The 17,680-nt window shown below is 37.8% G+C and overlaps 2 protein-coding genes across 2 annotated transcripts in view; both read right to left on the minus strand.

Moving 5' to 3' along the window:
* Positions 1-17,680, minus strand: part of FoxP (forkhead box transcription factor P) — a 210,920-nt gene that overhangs the window by 70,109 nt on the left and 123,131 nt on the right. The gene's annotated exons all lie outside the window — the stretch shown is intronic.
* On the minus strand, positions 1,501-6,396 carry LOC114253600 (uncharacterized). The gene is made up of 5 exons (XM_028188542.2): positions 5,322-6,396; positions 4,628-4,726; positions 3,834-3,952; positions 2,792-2,953; positions 1,501-1,931 (listed from the first exon to the last, which is right to left on the minus strand). The coding sequence occupies exons 1-5, from the start codon at positions 6,256-6,258 to the stop codon at positions 1,695-1,697; spliced, it is 1,554 nt and encodes a 517-aa protein (XP_028044343.2). The 5' UTR covers positions 6,259-6,396; the 3' UTR covers positions 1,501-1,694.

Here is a 17,680-nt window from a genome sequence, read left to right on the forward strand (position 1 = left end):
TTCCAATTTCGGGTCGGATAACCGTGCGTGATTTTGAACGCTACTTCAGTATCGTTCTTCTCATAGGTTAAGCTTGAAGATACACATGTAAAAATTCCGTTTCTATATCCCTTTCAATTACACAAATACAAACACTTAATAATAATTGAGCAAATATAGGTGTATTGTCGTCTTATAAATTAAAATTTAATCTTTGGTCCCGTAGAGAGAATAAAAGAAAACTAAGATAGTGAGAGAAAAAAAAAATTTTTAACCATCTCATTTGTACCTTCCGAGTGTAGGCTGATTAAGTAAAACGATGATTAAGCATTAAATACATGATTAAACACTTGTCTTGCGATATAGGCCCTTATTAAGTAACAACCATGGTTTAAACTATGTTCGTGTAAAAATATTTTATTGGTTAAATAGGTGGACGAGCTCACAGCCCACCTGGTGTTAAGTGGTTACTGGAGCCCATAGAAATCTACGACATAAATGCGTCACCCACCTTGAGATATAGGTTCTAAGATCTCAAGTATATTTACAACACCTGCCCTTCAAACCGAAACGCATTACTGCTTCATGATAGATGAATGATGATAGATAATCAGATGCAGGAGCAAACTAGCCAAAGAATTCAACATTTTGTTTGTTTTTATTTAATTGAGCCTTGCACAAAGCAGTCTTGGATATTACTTTGTAACTACATATCTCTATTTACTGAGTATGACACAAAACAATAACTGTTAATTTCCGACGGCCATTTTGAAAATAACAGTTTAAAATCAACTCATAGTCAATTCGCTCCTTCGTAACCATTTAAACTTTGAGATAGGTATGCGGTTTAAGCACCGAAATAGAGTTTAAATATAATTGAAATTACGGGTTCATATTTTAGTTTAAACATTCGATGTTAATTTAAACTACGATTGATACTAAGGGGCCATAAACATTTTTTTATTTTAATCATTTCATAATTTCAAACGGTAACAATACCGCACAGTTTTCTTGGAGATTGAAATGATGAAATAATAATGATGATGATTACGAATGTTGTCTTCTAAATTTTAATACACATTTTTTTTTGTCTTTGGCATTGACATTGGTTTTCAAATTATATTGAAAGAAACTAAGCAATTAAGCTTATTATGATCAATTATAGTAAATTTATTGAAGACCATTTTAAGGTCTTCAAATATAACTTACAACTAGTGTTATAATTATAGTCGAAATTAACAATCAATTTTCAATTATTTACACATTAAAACTAAGAATAAGCTACGATTGTGTTTAAAACACAGAAAAAAAAAACAATGCAATAAAAATAAAAAAGAATTGAGCCAGATTTTCACTTCAGTCTTCAATCTTGAGCTAAAAACATTATCGTACAAGTACACATTTTTATCAAAAATATTCAATTTATAACCTATTTCTAAAGCTTCTTTAATTCTCAAGCCCGAAGTTAATCATCGCCTTCAGATTTTGAATAGTCTCAATTTGTTTTAATTGCGTTACTCGTGATGACTAACACGAGAGAGTTATCAAAAAATAAAATTTTACAGAGCACGCAATGTAAGACATTTAAGTGTCAGAGATGTCGCGCGAAACAACGACCTTATATGGAAGCAGATTCCCGGATGAGCCCCGGAACTAAACTTGGTAATGAAGAAAAATTATCCAAAGATATCTTGAAATGTCAATTTGTGAAATCGCTACAGTCGTTGCAACCTTGGTACGGTCAACTTATCCCTGATACATCTGAGCGTCGTCAGCTTTGCCGGGGAGCTCGGAACCAGCTGCTCCCGGTCGTGTCTCCTGATGGGACGCGATGCCGGAATGCAGGTCCTCGGCACGTTGGTGATGTGAGGATGGGATTTGATGTGCTTCCTCAACGATGACGGATCGGTGTAGCGCTTACCGCACCCGGCCGCGCCGCAGGCGTAAGGTCGCTGTAATATTAAGATATACTTTTAAGGTTTGAAAGGTGGGGCAGTTGTTGTACTATAAAATTGAGAATTTATGTCTCAAAGTGGATGGCGGTATTAACGTTATCGATGTCCATGGGCTTCGGTATCCACTGAACACCAAGTGGGCTTTGATCTTGTGGAGCCGTTGGAAGCAATATAAAAGGCGAATAAGTGACTCTTGGTTCGATTCCATTTTGTAATTTTTTTCATTGTGTCTTATTATTTATTTATTTACTTTAAAATTAAAATGAAATTTGCGTAAAACAAAACCGGTATCGGCTTGTGATGTACATAAGTAAGTTACGTAGCCATCTACGATTTATGAATGACTAGACAAACCACTCAAACTCCGTTTTTTTCCCCTACTTATTCATTGGTAGCCTAAGGGGCTATGCTAGCTACGCGTGGACGATTAGGAGACCTTGCAGGCTCAACTTGAGAATTTGCTAACACTAGCCCTAGCAATGTGAGTGCTTCGGAGAATCGACCTTCGGATCGGGATCGCGACCCACTAAGAAAATCCGGCGAGAAACTCAGTGGGCTGTGTCTGTGGGTTAATTGCACGTCGAACTCCGCTGGATACTCCGCTGCAACTATCGCCAATTGTATAAAAAAAAAAATATCGTAACTAACCGCGCGCCACAGGTTGTAAGTGGAATAAACTAAATTATATCATAATAATATGTGCCAATTTAATAGTTGATAAGCTGGTGAATGGCAACTACACGGTCAAGTTTCCTCTGAATCGGTCCATTAGTTTCGGGGTGGAAATATAAGACAAATGCATCCTGACCACAAACATTCAACAGTATCAAATTTTGAAATAACAACAATAAACTCACAGCGTTAAAATGGGTCCGCTGATGTTTCGCTCGATCTGAGGAGTTAGAGAAGGCCTTCCTGCAGTGCGGCGCCGGGCAGGCGTAGGGCCGCTCGCCCGTGTGCGACCGCACGTGGATCTTCAGGTTCTCCAGACGGGAGAAGGCCTTCCCGCAGCCCGGGTGCTAAACCAACGGATAGCACATGAGCAACTTGACATGACCCAATTTAGCAGGCTAGCATCCTACCTATTTCCTGCTTCGACATGTTACTGGTGGTAAGACCTCTTGTGAGTCCGCATGGGTAGGTACCACCACCTCGCCTATTTTTGTCGTGAAACAGCAATGCGTTTCGATTTGTAGGGCGGGGTAGCCGTTGTAACAATACTGAGAACCTTAGAACTTATATCTCAAGGTGGGTGGCGCATTTACGTTGTAGATGTCTATGGGCTCCGGTAACCACTTAACAACCAGGTGGACTGTGAGCTCGTCCACTCATCTAAGCAATAAAAAAAACATCCTCTGAGATTCTATGCGAATCTGCGATTTCATACACCGAAACACGACAGTCGACAATTTATTCTTTGACGACATAGCTGTGCGAATACATTATGGGATGATTTTTCTCGAACTTCTTAGTGAATTTTGAAGGGATTTTAGGCTCTAAGCTAACTCTTTAAGGACGACAATAAACAAACGTGTACTTAAGAAATAACAGATTGCTCCAGACATCATCTTTTGATTCAAACAAATGTGACAGAATGAGGCTTCCTTCATAAGCACTGGACCAGTTACACTTCATTCACTTCAACATCGTTTTAAAAAAAGGCATTTACGTTGTAGATGTCCATGGGCTCCCGTGACCACTTAGCACCAGGTGAGCTATGAACGTTTAAGTCTACAGCCATCTTGAAATTCAATCAATTGCACTACCCCACTCATCCGCAAAGCATAAAGGCTTCGCGGAATACTTAGTCACGATTCCAGTACGTATGCATACTAATACGCATTAATTCACCAACCATTATCAATTTTCTGTAAAAACTACTCCAATATTGGTACTTACATGACATCTGTTCGGCTTGTGTCCAGAGTGAACGCGCATGTGAATGAGGAGCTTGTAGCGGGCGTTGAAGGGCCGCCTGGACCGGGCACACTCGCGCCATAAGCAACTAAACTCGTCCCCTGTGGGATCCACGCGAGGACAATGCTTACAAGGTTTATATATGACCCAACGAATCAGATATTTGGGATATTTCATATATTCAATGTTACGAATAACATTCACGGTAGATTCAAATTGCCATTTTGATGGCACTAATGAGCCGCTTTTTAAATTCAATTGTGACTTGGATCTTAAATCTCAAGGTGCTCGGCGGCATTCACGTTGCGATGTCTTTGGGCTCCGGTGCCACTACCACCACACCATCACCACCACTATACACACTACATAACCGCTACAATTTAAAACCTGAGTTAGTCTTCTTTTTCTCCACCTTATCCCACTAGGTGGAGTCGGCACAGCTAATTTTTCTCTTCCATTCTCTTCTATCAGCCGTCATCTCAACAGTCACTCCTGTCTTCTTCGGTCGACCTCTTTTCCCTCTACCTTGCGCTACCATTTCCATACATCTCCTAGTCACATGCATCTTCTCTCTACGCATCACATGTCCATACCACGCTAACCGTCCGCTCCTTAATTTTGTTTAATTTGTATTGTGTAATTTGGAACGTGTGTTAGTGTAGCTACATAAAAAATCTACTGATTATTTCTTGTGACTGTAATTCCGACAATAAAAGAGATTAAAAAAAAGGAATTGTAATTAAATTAACAAAAACGTCTAAATTGAAATTCATTACCTTTATAAGTGTTGACGTGAGATCTCTCGATGTGTTCAACTAGTGTGTTTTGATTTGAATATCTCTCGTAACACTGTTCCCATAGGCAAATTCTTTCACCTGTACATGAAACATATATATTTATTTTGTGTAAATGAGCAAGCTAACTCGCCTTAGTCTTTAGTGGTGGAACTCACAGCTATTACCATTTATTTGCTGGTTAACCAACTTAATTAGCTAGACCTGTTTATTTCTATACAGCGTGTCCCAAAATTCAACGATAAGCCCGTACCGGTGTATGGTCGGGTCAATAACAACCAATGGAAAAATAATATAAAAAATCCAGCTCTTTTTTTTCCAAAGTTACATTATTAAGATTGTTCATTTTCTATCTATACCCGCAATCAAACCCGCAAAAATTATAATTTGCGTAATTACTGGTGGTAGGACCTCTTGTGAGTCCGTGCGGGTGGGTACCACCACCCTGCCTATTTCTGCTGTGAAGCAGTAATGCGTTTCGGCTTGAAGGGTGGGGCAGCCGTTGTAACTTACTTGAGACCTTAGAACTTATATCTCAAGGTGGGTGGCGCATTTACGTTGTGGATGTCTATGGGCTCCAGTAACCACTTAACACCAGGTGGGCTGTGAGCTAGTCCACCCATTTAAGCAATAAAAAAAAATCTATCTATCTACGATTATTTCAAAATATTCAAACCTGGCGACTTATCCTTTTCAAGTTTCTTCGAGATTTGATGATTTTTATTTTCCACGTTCTCATTTTCCCTTTCCAGAGTCAGTCCGAAACTATCCAAATTCACGAACAAGTCTTCATCGTCGAAATTTTCTGAATTCTCATCGTAATAACACGAGCTTTGAATGTCACTCCCAATGGATTCAGAGACAGAATTCTTTCTTTCAAAATTGAATTCACTGCAACTAGTCGGCGTGTCCGGTAGGACATACTTGTTTTCATTGTTTAAATTATACAATATATTATTCGGATAGCTGTAATGATCTATATTGTTAACAGCGAAGCTTCCCTGAGAGAAGTCTGTGTTCAAATTGAAATCTTGCAAGTTGTTTTCCTCAATGTTGTAGTTACAATAGCGTTTTGCAAATGTCTCTATTGAAGGAAGTTGACTCTTCTTGTTGTTAGTCGGAGCTAAATATTCTTCATTGAAATCCGGTGACAAACCGTATGACTCGTTGTCTTCTCTACAAAGCTCGTCAATTAGTGATTCGTCATCAATATAATCATTATTAACACCGTATCCATTTTGGTTTTCGTTTACAGCAACATCATAGTTACCGTTGCTTTTATCTTCAAAGTCAATACTGTCTAAATCTAAGAGGACTTCTTTAATGTTCTGTTCATTAATATTACTGTCTATTACTTCATTGATAATTTCGAAATCTGCTCCGCTGACATTAGTTGCGGACGCATTGTTATCCCAGCCATCTAATGCTTCAAAATCGAAACTCTCTTCGACTCCGTACTTAAAGTTATCGTGTTTTCCCTTGCTTTTACCGTTACCTTCCAGTTCTAGATTGAACTGCGACATGTAGTACGCGTGTAGACTGTTAACGTCCTCGTTTTTTGCGTGAAACACATCTTCATCTTCGTAGCACGGTATGATATCATAATCTGCCATGTCTCTGAGTTCATTTACCTACAAAAGTTCAGTATACTCTATTGAGAGGTGCTCGTAATTGACATGTGGTGTTTTCTGAGCTGTTTCGCGCATGTGGCTTTGCTATTATTACAAAAATAAACTTTCCCCGCGGATCAACACGCGTGGCGATGTTGAGGCATCTGCGAATTATAAATTATTATTAGTGGTTTTTTTTTTCAGTTTTCTTAGTCTTGATCAAAACACGCGTGTATCTTCCGGACAGAAGGAAGGTGGTGGGTTACCTATTTTCTCTTATTACAATTTAGTAAAAGAATTTTGCATTTTTTTTTATTGACGGAAAGGGTAATTTGTACTGTCATCTTTATCAAAAAATGTTATTTAAAATACCCTATATTAAAAAAATATGAAAAATTCGTAATACAAGTAGCATTATCAACACATACTTGAAAAGAGATAAAAAAAACTTCAGAATCACGCTTTAGACATAACCTATAATGTTTTTGAATTTATTAAAGCTCTACACTTTCCATTACTTCATTTGCAAAAGGCTATAGATATTGTAGAACACTACTATGAAGCTATTTAATATCCTGTGAATGGATTTAGCGTTGGTTCTGAGGTTGGAAATTTTGTTAAACAAACTTGAAAAAACTGGTAATGCTTGTAAACTTGACGTCTAAATTTCATGGGAATTATTTCTAATTCTTCAAGTCGGTACGCATGAATGATAATAATGATAATAAGACAAAATAGTAACAAAGCCAATACTAATAACAAGGAACAAGTCACGCACGATCATCCATCTCCAAATTAGGCATCTATTGTAGGCTGCGGCTTGGCTCTGCCCCTGGCATTGTCGACAGCCATGAGCGACGGTAACCACTCACCATCAGGTGGGCCGTATGCTCATCTGCATATACGGCAAAAAAAATAGTATTCTCTCTACTACGAGAACCAGGGACTGAAATACCAACTTACATACCGAGGGCCGAAAAGCTATTTGGTTTAAGTGACATTTCGCTTAATAATTTTTTTTTATTGCTTTTATGGGTGGACGACCTCATAGCCCACCTAGTGTTAAGTGGTTACTGGAGCCCATAGACATCTACAATGTAAATGCGTCACCCACCTTGAGATATAAGTTCTAAGGTCTCAGTATAGTTACAACGGCTACCCCACCCTTCAAACCGAAACGCATTACTGCTTCACGGCAGAAAATAGGCGGGGTGGTGGTACCTACCCGTGCGGAGTCACAAGAGGTCCGTCCTACCACCAGTGATGATCTATACTTATATTATAAAGTCTATACTAATATTATAAAGAGGAAAGATTTGTTTGTTTGTTTGTTTCGAATAGGCTCCGAAACTACTGGACCGATTTGAAAAATTCTTTTTCCATTAGAAGCCGATATTGTCCCTGATGAACATAGGCTACTTTTTTTAATTTTTATTTTATTTTATTTTTTTGGTTTCATGTGTGTTTTAATGTTTCCGAAGCGAAGCGAGGGCGGGTCACTAGTAAATAATAAATATAATAATAAATAATAAATAAATAAATATTTACTAACAATCACACCACGTTGACTGGTCCCGTGATAAGTTCGTAAAGAAATTGTGTTACAGGTACCAGATAACGGAAATAAATGTAAGATTTTTATTATACACATACATATATTTAAGATACATCCATAACCCTGGAAAAGACATTTATATTTATCATACAAATACCTTCCCTTGGCGGGATTCGAACCCGCGACCCCCTTGTGTAGTGACCATGTCACTTACCACTACACCCGACGGCCGTTAATGATGATAATAATAAGCCATTTATTTCTTAGCTTTAAATATATTTTTTTTAAATAATAAATATAAATGTATGTATTAATATTTAGGATTCAAAATAAGACAGTTTTGTAATGAAACAGCTGTTGTATAATTTAGTTAGAAAGAAACCCGGATTGGGTAAAGGCCACATTTCACTTAATACGCGACGTTTAACTTTTTAATTAAAGGTGCGTTTTATTTGGTATTAGCACCGACAGTAGCTGAAGAAGTTTTATTGTTATAATATTTTATTCCGTAATTTAAACATTAAATGGCTCTCCTGTAAAGTTGCAAAAATTTCGCCTAAGTCAAATAGCATACATACCCCACGATATGTTTAAATATATACATACATAGATAATAAACACCTAACGAAAGCAAGACGTTGAAAAGGCTCTATCTCGCGTCAAATGGAATTCATTATTTACCTCCAAGGATATGTTTGTTATTTGTATTGCTTTATTTAATTTGGTACCCGAACTTCAGTAGGATCGGTTTGGCCCTAAGATATAATGTAACAATTGACAGAATACCGTGTTCAAAATTATAATGAACACAACGATATGTTTTAATGCATGGCCATTTCTGCTGTAGCTTTTCCTGATTAATGGCTACGAAACTGCCTACGATCCAACTGTGAGGATAGCCACGAAATTATCCTTAGTTATGGCTAGTCCGTATATAAATTCATTTATTATAATTCACTTACTATCGACAATCCAAAAAATTGTTTAATTGTGGTTAAGTGCAAATTTGTTTGTTACACGAATGAATATATACCATATAGATTACGATTTCGTTTTAAAAGTACTCTATAGTACAATTAATCGTGAAACCTATAAGGGAGGCCAAACTTAAGTCGTTGAATAAACACGAACTATAACCATAGATATACCATATTTTAAGTTCTATGCACGACCTGTGGAGACTTCGGGTAATACTATAGATAATTAGGTATGCAAATGAAATATTTTTGATGCTAGAGACTTCCTAATAAGCCACTGGAAGGAATATAGTCATCGATGCTCATAAATTTCAGTAATGCTGATATCATAACTTATATCTGACATACGATTGGCATTTCGACAAAATTATTCAACTTAGTTAGTAATTTTAGAGTACTTAACGGTAGGCAGCGGCTTGGCTCTGCCCCTGGCATTGCTGAAGACCCTGGGTGACGGTAACCACTCACCATCAGGTAGGCCGTATGCTCGTCTGCCTACAAGGGCAATAAAAAATTAAAATAAAACTTAAAAAACACTTATCTAAAATCTGTTCAATCTAATCTGTTTAACAAAAACTACAATTACCAACATGATACAAAAAAAAGATACAGAAAAAACAACATATAAAAAAAATGCTCACCGAAAAAAAAACAACCACGGATTCACAAAATTTTAAATTGCACAATTATGGCGGCAAATATCTGTTTGAAACATAACCTAAGCTATGGCGGGACGCGGCCGCGCGCTCCGGGATAAGACCGGGAATAACACGGTGGTTAACGGGATACCGGGATAATACTGAAGCTTAAGAAACATGGAATTATACCGACAAGATAAGACATCAATATTTCCGAAAGCAAAGTAACAGCGCTAGAAAGATTATTCAATATTATTTATGAAATTAACAAAAATAGCAATTACTTCGGAAAATTAAGCCAAACTCTATTTACTATTTAATTAGTATTTAATTGTATTAGTTTTTGTATTTACTCTTCAAAACATATAAAATATGCACTGCATAAATATGAAAATTGGATTTCCTGGAAAACATTAATATTTTTACTATTTTGCTCATGTTAAAATAGTTAAAATACAATGAAATAGAGACTCCTTATTTCTCAACACCACAGTGCCTGTATATTTACTTGATACCGTGTAGGTTTTTCTTATATTAACAAGATTTCAAAAAAATCTACTAATTGTTTTTGTCCGTCCAGTTTTAACCAGTAGTCGAAATTTGGCCACCCAAAAGAAAAAAATCAGGGAAAATCGATTAACACACAGGTGAAAAAATGGGCTGAACCGTTTAATCTTTTGCCTATTTATATCTAAATAGGCAAAGATAAAGCAACAAAGATAAACAATAATTAAAGTCTACATCTTCTGTTTTATTCTTCCCTATTATTACATGAATTCTTCATTTGTTAAAATACTATGAAAATTAAAAATTATTTCCGGAACTTAAAAATGAATAAAACAACTGACTCCACGTCTGTTCTAGTATGTATATTTAACTCTCTGGTAACAACATGTGTTTTTTAGATCACCATAAAAGTGTTACGTTTAAAAAAACGATGAAACATAATCAATCACTCTTATTTCTTGATAACTAAGTTTCAACTTTGTTTAACCTAATTTTTAAAACTGCATTACATTTTTAGTCGAGACTTCAATTCACTCTAAAATGATATCTGAATGAAATGTATAAGACGATCAAATGTGAGTATCATCATCTAGTTACGAATTAGTTATTTCTCGTTTTTTTTTATTATTTTTTTTTATTGCTTAGATGGGTGGACGAGCTCTGGGTCTGCGGAGGGACTTCGGTTCCCTCTGGATTTTGTACCGTATGTTCCATGGGGAGTACTCTGAGGAATTGTTTGAGATGATACCGGCATCTCGTTTTTACCATCGCACCGCCCGCCACCGGAGTAGAGTTCATCCATACTACCTGGAGCCACTGCGGTCATCCACAGTGCGTTTCCAGAGGTATTTTTTGCCACGTACCATCCGGCTATGGAATGAGCTCCCCTCCACGGTGTTTCCCGAGCGCTATGACATGTCCTTCTTCAAACGAGGCTTGTGGAGAGTATTAAGTGGTAGGCAGCGGCTTGGCTCTGCCCCTGACATTGCTGAAGTCCATGGGCGACGGTAACCACTCACCATCAGGTGGACCGTATGCTCGTCTGCCTACAGAGGCAATAAAAAAAAAAAAAAAGCTCACAACCCACCTGTTGTTAAGTGGTTACTGGAGCCCATAGACATCTACAACGTAGAAGCGCCACCCACCTTGAGATATAAGTTCTAAGTTCTTAGTATAGTTACATCGACTACCCCACCCTTCAAACCGAAACGCATTACTGCTTCACGGCAGAAATAGGCAGGGCGGTGGTACCTACCCGCGCGGACTCACAAGAGGTCCTACCACCAGTATTTTTTTTTTAATTAAAATAAAAATAAAAAATTTAATATACTGGTGTCACATGCCAGCATGAGCTAGTGGCGAGCAGTACTATGTTCTATTTGTTGCTATCACGAACCAAGCGTAATTCGAAGGGAGAGATAGTAACTACACAATGTAACTTAGATCGAAGTCAATTTGCACTTAACCTAGACCTAAATAATGCTAATTATTCTACCTAAATAATCCTAATAAACATCAATAATAAAAAAAAATTGCGTAGCACTTCAAGACACTGCTAGATGGAATCTCGGCATTTAGCAACCCTAATTGTAACTATCGTTTTCCAGCCCCTCAAAACAGAAACAATTTTTCAACAAATAAGTTTTCAAATCGAGTAATAGGGTTAAGATTTTGAAGGAGCCGTGACCTAAAGGATAAGACGCCCGGTTCATTTGTATCTTGCGATGCACCGGTGTCCAAATTCCGCAGGCGGGTACCAATTTTTCTAAAGAAAAACGTACTTAACAAATGTTCACGATTAACTTCCACGGTGAAGAAATAACATCGTGTAATAAAAATCAAACCTGCAAAATTATAATTTACGTAATTACTGGTGGTAGGACCTCTTGTGAGCCCGCACCTGCCCTACCTATTTCTGCCGTGAAACAGTGATGCGTTTCGGTTTCAAGGGTGGGGCAGCCGTTGTAACTATACTGAGATCTTATATCTCAAGGCGGGCGGCGGCATTTACGTTGTAGATGTCTATGGGCTCCAGCAACCACCTAATACCGTAAGCTCGCCCACAAACCTAAGCGATAAAAAAAAAATGTCCTTCGTTTTTATCCAGGACAAATAATAAAGATGTTACCGGAAAAAAAAAACACTAAAATAAACGAAATAGATTATTTAAATAAGCTAATGATCCTAAAACACTAAAACTCAATATTAGCTTTTTATTCGAAAGCTTGTCGAGCACGACTTAAGTTTTTGTCGAAGCTTTTTTTGTTGGACGTTCACAAATTTCATTTTACGATTGTTTATGGTGAGTTAATTAGAATCTTCACGCTTTTTATTCTACTAAAGATTCTGATCTCTTTATTATCAATAGAAATATTCACGTTCTGTTTAATAGAAAAAGTATGTTATTTTATTTTATTTCCTTCAAAAACATTCTAGTGTCTTTTTTTCAAACGTTAGCGGAGAATATTTTAGCTACGGCAATGTAGAACCTTAAAGAAAACAAAACATTCAGCTCAGTTGCCGATAGATATTACACTAATCCTACATCTAGACTAGAATGTAAGCATCATGGATTGGACTGTCAATCAGACGGTCGCACTTAGGCCTTGGCTTGGTTCAGACAAGAATAAGCTATTGGACTGCCAACAACCAGTAATGGGGTGGCACTTGATGATGAACTATTTAGAGCTACTGAAGTCGTCGTGGCCTAAAGGATAAGACGTCCGATGTATTCGTATCTAGCGATGCACCGTTGTTCGAATCCCGAATTTATTGGAATTGGGTGAGTCATCTTCAGGATATCACTTAATTTTTTCTTCAGGCGGGAGCCGACCCTCTTACGAGGTATCCGTACCTAGGGGGCACGCAGGGTATGTAGGACGGCCTGCAGATGTTGGGAGCTGACCGCGGGCCGAAGGATATTTTTAGGGTATTTTTTTTTATTGACAGGGCAGAGCCAAGCCGCTGCCTACCGTCAAGCCGCTGCCTACCACACCAAAAGACTCCACCTTGCACCTGACGTCCAATCTCCGTCCGGTGTCAGAACCCGATCAGACACGCGGCGCCGCCTCGATTCAGGAACACCTGGATGCTAAATAAGCGCTTGAAGCGATTGAAAAATAAGTTTTTATTTTTATATTGCTGAGAATATCCGGCGCGAAACTCAGTAGACGGGCTAATCCAGCTTCTACCCGACGAGACATGACTGCTTCGAGACAGAAATTAAAAATACCATCACTAGAAATGCACCCATGATGTAGAGGAGTCCAGAACTGTAGGCTACTGATCTCGGACATCGTACATTTTCGGATTACAATCTCTAATTACTGCTTTAATCCAGGCAGCTAGATCGCTGATAATGGCTGTCCCATATTGGTTGATAAAAAAATATGTTTTTTTTATGATCGAGGAATTACTGGTGGCTTAGTTTCACCAGGATACGCGGGCGAGCAAGGGCTCCGCCAGGAAGGGTGGGATTTGCTAAAAATGTCCGAACGCCTCCATAAGAGACCTGACAACTAAAGAGCAGCTGCTTCGCGAATGAATTTCCTACCGGATTGGAATCGCGACCTGCTGAGAAGATCCGACGAGAAACTCAGCCTGCTGATGTTTAGGTTAGGTTAAAAATGATGTATTAATTAATCATTTATGGAAACCGACCGATTTGCATCTCAAAACATTGTATCGCAATGTTAAAGTGTCACATTTGAATACACAATTTGCAATAAAGATAACAGAAGCAAAGTAATTAATTATTCAGAGTACTGTTTATATAATCACAGATATAAGGTCCGGATCTAGGTCGTTTACGCAATCCTTGACCACGTGCATCTTGTTGCGGAGGCATAAAGAGTATTTTAACCTGCCGATAATAAACATTGTATGCATCACTGATCGATTTAATTTATGCTTTTCAACTTGTTTATTGTAACGATAATGTGTGATTTAATGATTTTATAAATGTACTTCATAAATACACAGTTCACATGGAAGATTTGCGGTAGGCTCGGGTGCGGGTAGACGGCGCAATCGTGCTCATTGCCAGGCAAAGCTTTCGTACATAGGAGTTATATAGTCGCCGTCGAAGAGTTCGATGTGAAAACTGGCCCATAGACACAACCAACTGAATTTCTCGCCGGATCTTCGTCCGATCCGGTAGGATTTTCATTCGTGAAGCAGCTGCTCTTTAGTTGTCAGGTTTCCTATGGAGGCGCTCGGACATTTTTAGCAAATCCCGCCCCTCCTGGCTGAGCCCTTGTTCGCCCACGAATCCTGGTGAAACTAAGCCACTAGTAATTTCTCGATTATAAAAAAAAACATAATTTTTTTATCAACCAATATGGGACAACCAATATCAGCGGTCTAGCTGCTTGAATTAAAGCAGTAATTAGAGATTGTAATCCGAAAATGTACGATGTCCGAGATCAGTAGCCTACTATTCTGGTCTCCACTACATCATGGATACTTTACTAGTGATGGTATTTTTAATTTCTGCCGCGAAGCAGTCATGTCTCGTCGGCGAGAAGCTGGATTAGCCCGTCTACTGAGTTTCACGCCGGATCTTCTGAGTGGGTCGCGATTCCGATCTGGTGGTAGATTCAGCGAAGCACTGCTCTTGCTAGGGCTAGTGTTAGAAAATTTGGTCAGGGTGAGCCCGTGAGCTCACTTACCCGTCCGCGCGTAGCTGGTATAGCCTCATGAGCTCCCAGCGAATAGGTAGGGGGGGAAAAGCAGTCATGTGTTCCGAGTTGAAGGCAGTCGTTATACTAAATAAATTTAAGAATCCGATCTCATTTTTCAAGGGCAATGATGTAATGCCATTTATTTGTAATCCGTAACAAATTAATTTTGATGCAAAAATTTCTTTCTTTTTAAAGAACGTAAATGTATGTATACAGACAGACAATAAAATTTTCAAATATAAACAGTAAAATGTAAGACGTAAAGGACGAGCCAGCCGTGAGCCGGTACGGGTAGGTACCACCACCCTGCCTATAGCTGCCGTGAAGCAGTCATGCGTTGGAGCAGCCGTAAAAACTGAGATTTAGAACTCATGTCTCAAGGCAGATGGCGGTATTTACGTTGTTGTTGTCTATGGACTCCAGTGACCACCTATAACTAGGTGGAAAGTTATTTCATGCATCCATCTTAGCAAAAAAAAATAACGCAGCCCATTAATTTTTTTTTTAAGAATTAATACGTACCGTATTACATAATTACAGGAGCTATTTCGTTAAAGCGACATTTTGCTGAATACTTCTTCTATATCGTTCCCTCACTACTGAGGATTGCGATCACATGTGTCGTTGTTCCACTGTGTTCGATCATGGGTGGCGTGGACCGCATGGTACAGACTACCACCAAGTGCTTCTCTTGCTAGATCTGACCATCTGGCTGGTGTTATGCCCACGGCGCGCTTGCCCTCTATGCAACCCGTAATTATGAGCTTCTCTAATTCATGTCTAGGAGACCGCATGATGTGTCCGAAGAAGCTCATAACGCGTTCCCGGCAGATGGAAGGGAGCCTTTTTCGGATGTTTAGCTGAATACTCGACATTTATTTACTCGTAGTACCAGTATTAGTTTTTTTGTCATGATAATATTTTCCAAATTTTAATCTTTAAATGGCACCCTGTAAAGTTCGAAAAATGTAGCTTAAACCAAATAGCCTTCTCTCGATATTGCCTTATAGCCTCTCGAAATAGTTAGGTTAGTTTAAAATATACGGTATATTTTATACATATACATGAAATCGATTTTTGTGATTCACCTCACTGTCTGGAGATGTATTAAGAAACATATTATTATTATAGTGTTTCAGTACATATACATATTCTGTAATTACAAGGTTGAAAACGCGTCGCGCAACTAAAATATTTTTTACAATAAAAATACCCTGTAAATAGAAAATTTTATTAACACAAAAAAAAATAATGTTGTAGTCAATCGTTTTGTCATGTGCCTCGTAATTCTTAGTTTTTTCATGTTGTTTTTTTTTGTTTTTTGTTTTTCATAAGCGTCATGGCGTACGTGCTACTTGCTTCTCGTTTTATTGTCCGCTGCACTTGTGTCTCGCATGTGTTGAAGCGATCTTCGCTGCGTTTATCTATACCTATATTAATACGTGAAGCAAAAACTTTGTACCCCTTTTTACGAAAATTGCGCAAACGGAGGAGTATGTAATTTTCCATACTTATAGAAAATATAGAGAAGGAGAGATAGAGAGTATTCTTTATTGTACACCAACAAAAGAAACAATGCGAAAAACTAAATATAAAAAAAGTATAATTGGCGGTCTTATCGCTAAGAGCGATCTCTTCCAGACAACCATCAGGTGTAAAGGAAACTAATTACACGCCGTGTACCAATCAATTGAAATATATATACATACAAATACACAATGTAACGTAATAATAATTTAATTTAAGTAATTTTATTTATTTGTTAATTTATTAATTTAATAAGGAGTGCAGAACGTTAATATTTTATTAAACTATGCATAAAAAATACATTAAATCAATAAAAAAACATTACACACACTCCCATGTATTTGACACATGCACGCATTCACACACTGAAGTATGAAACCTAGGTCTATGCATTCACACAATTTGTTTATTGTCAAAATTTTCTTATTGCTTACACTGGCTTACAGTCTGTGGTCAAATCTATATATATATATAAAAGAAAGTCGTGTTAGTTACACTATTTATAACTCAAGAACGGCTGAACTGATTTGGCTGAAAATTGGTGGGGAGGTAGCTTAGGATCAGGAAAAGAACATAGGATACTTTTTATCACGTTTCTGTGGGATGTGACATAAAATGTGGTATAACAAAACGCAACAGATATGGAATAACAAAACGCAACTGGCAGCTAAACGTAATGTAGTTTATGGTTAATTATAATAGAATTTAGAAGTTGACCGGTTGATGTGTTTATTTCGAGTTTCGATTAGTTTAATGTGCCGAGATAGGTAATCATTAAGAAAGCCATGCCGCGACCAACACGATCAAATCTTTCCCGACAAAACCGTAATGCAACTAGGATTTGAAACTTTGCGAGTGAAAAGACTGAAGAAGAACAAGAAAATATAATAATAATAACTAAAATACATGGCCAATAAAGAATTATTAGAATACTTGCATTTTTAATTTACATTAATTATCCAAATAGAAAATAGACCTTGATAAAAAGTCTGCTCATTTATTGCCTCTAAGGCGGAACAAAGTTCGCCGGGTTCGCTAGTTGAGAATAGATTATTATTGTCTGTCTAGAGCGTAGTCTTGGCGAAATTTGTAAGTATAGAAGTATGATAGTCTTTGACAATAGAATCGTAATAGTGTACAAACTTATAATTTCAATTAATTATAGTCGAATTTCGACAACCGGGGACCACTAGTAATCATAATTATGTTATTATAAAACCGTTTACATAGAATTCAATTTTAAACTAGTTTTATGGTTCGAATTTTACGTACCAGGTCCAAGATCGCGCGATAGGCCCAAGAAAAGCTGATTAGATGTGGTAAAGGCGGATATGGAGGAGAATAAAGTAACCTAGAATGATGCCTTTTTTTCCTATTTGATGGTCTTGAGAGACCATATCAACGTAACCGGGCCAGTAGATGAGCTCACGGGGCTCAAACCTGACGTTGTTGCTGATGCGAACCCTAGCAAGAGCCGTACTTCGCAGAATCTACCACCGGATCGGAATCGCGACACACTGAGAAGATCCGGCGAGAAAC

The sequence above is a fragment of the Bombyx mandarina genome, chromosome A1 (genome assembly GCF_030267445.1).
Source record: "Bombyx mandarina strain Sakado chromosome A1, ASM3026744v2".
In the NCBI taxonomy this organism is placed as follows: domain Eukaryota; kingdom Metazoa; phylum Arthropoda; class Insecta; order Lepidoptera; family Bombycidae; genus Bombyx; species Bombyx mandarina.

What these genes read in the sequence shown, in the direction of transcription:
- LOC114253600 (XM_028188542.2), bottom strand. Translation starts at nt 6,258, where the DNA reads ATGGCAGATTATGATATCATACCGTGCTACGAAGATGAAGATGTGTTT. An exon ending in TGAAAAGGATAAGTCGCCAG is followed by an intron (nt 4,727 to 5,321) that starts GTTTGAATATTT and finishes TTTCATGTACAG; the next exon opens with GTGAAAGAATTTGCCTATGG. An exon ending in ACAAGCCGAACAGATGTCAT is followed by an intron (nt 2,954 to 3,833) that starts GTAAGTACCAAT and finishes CCGTTGGTTTAG; the next exon opens with CACCCGGGCTGCGGGAAGGC.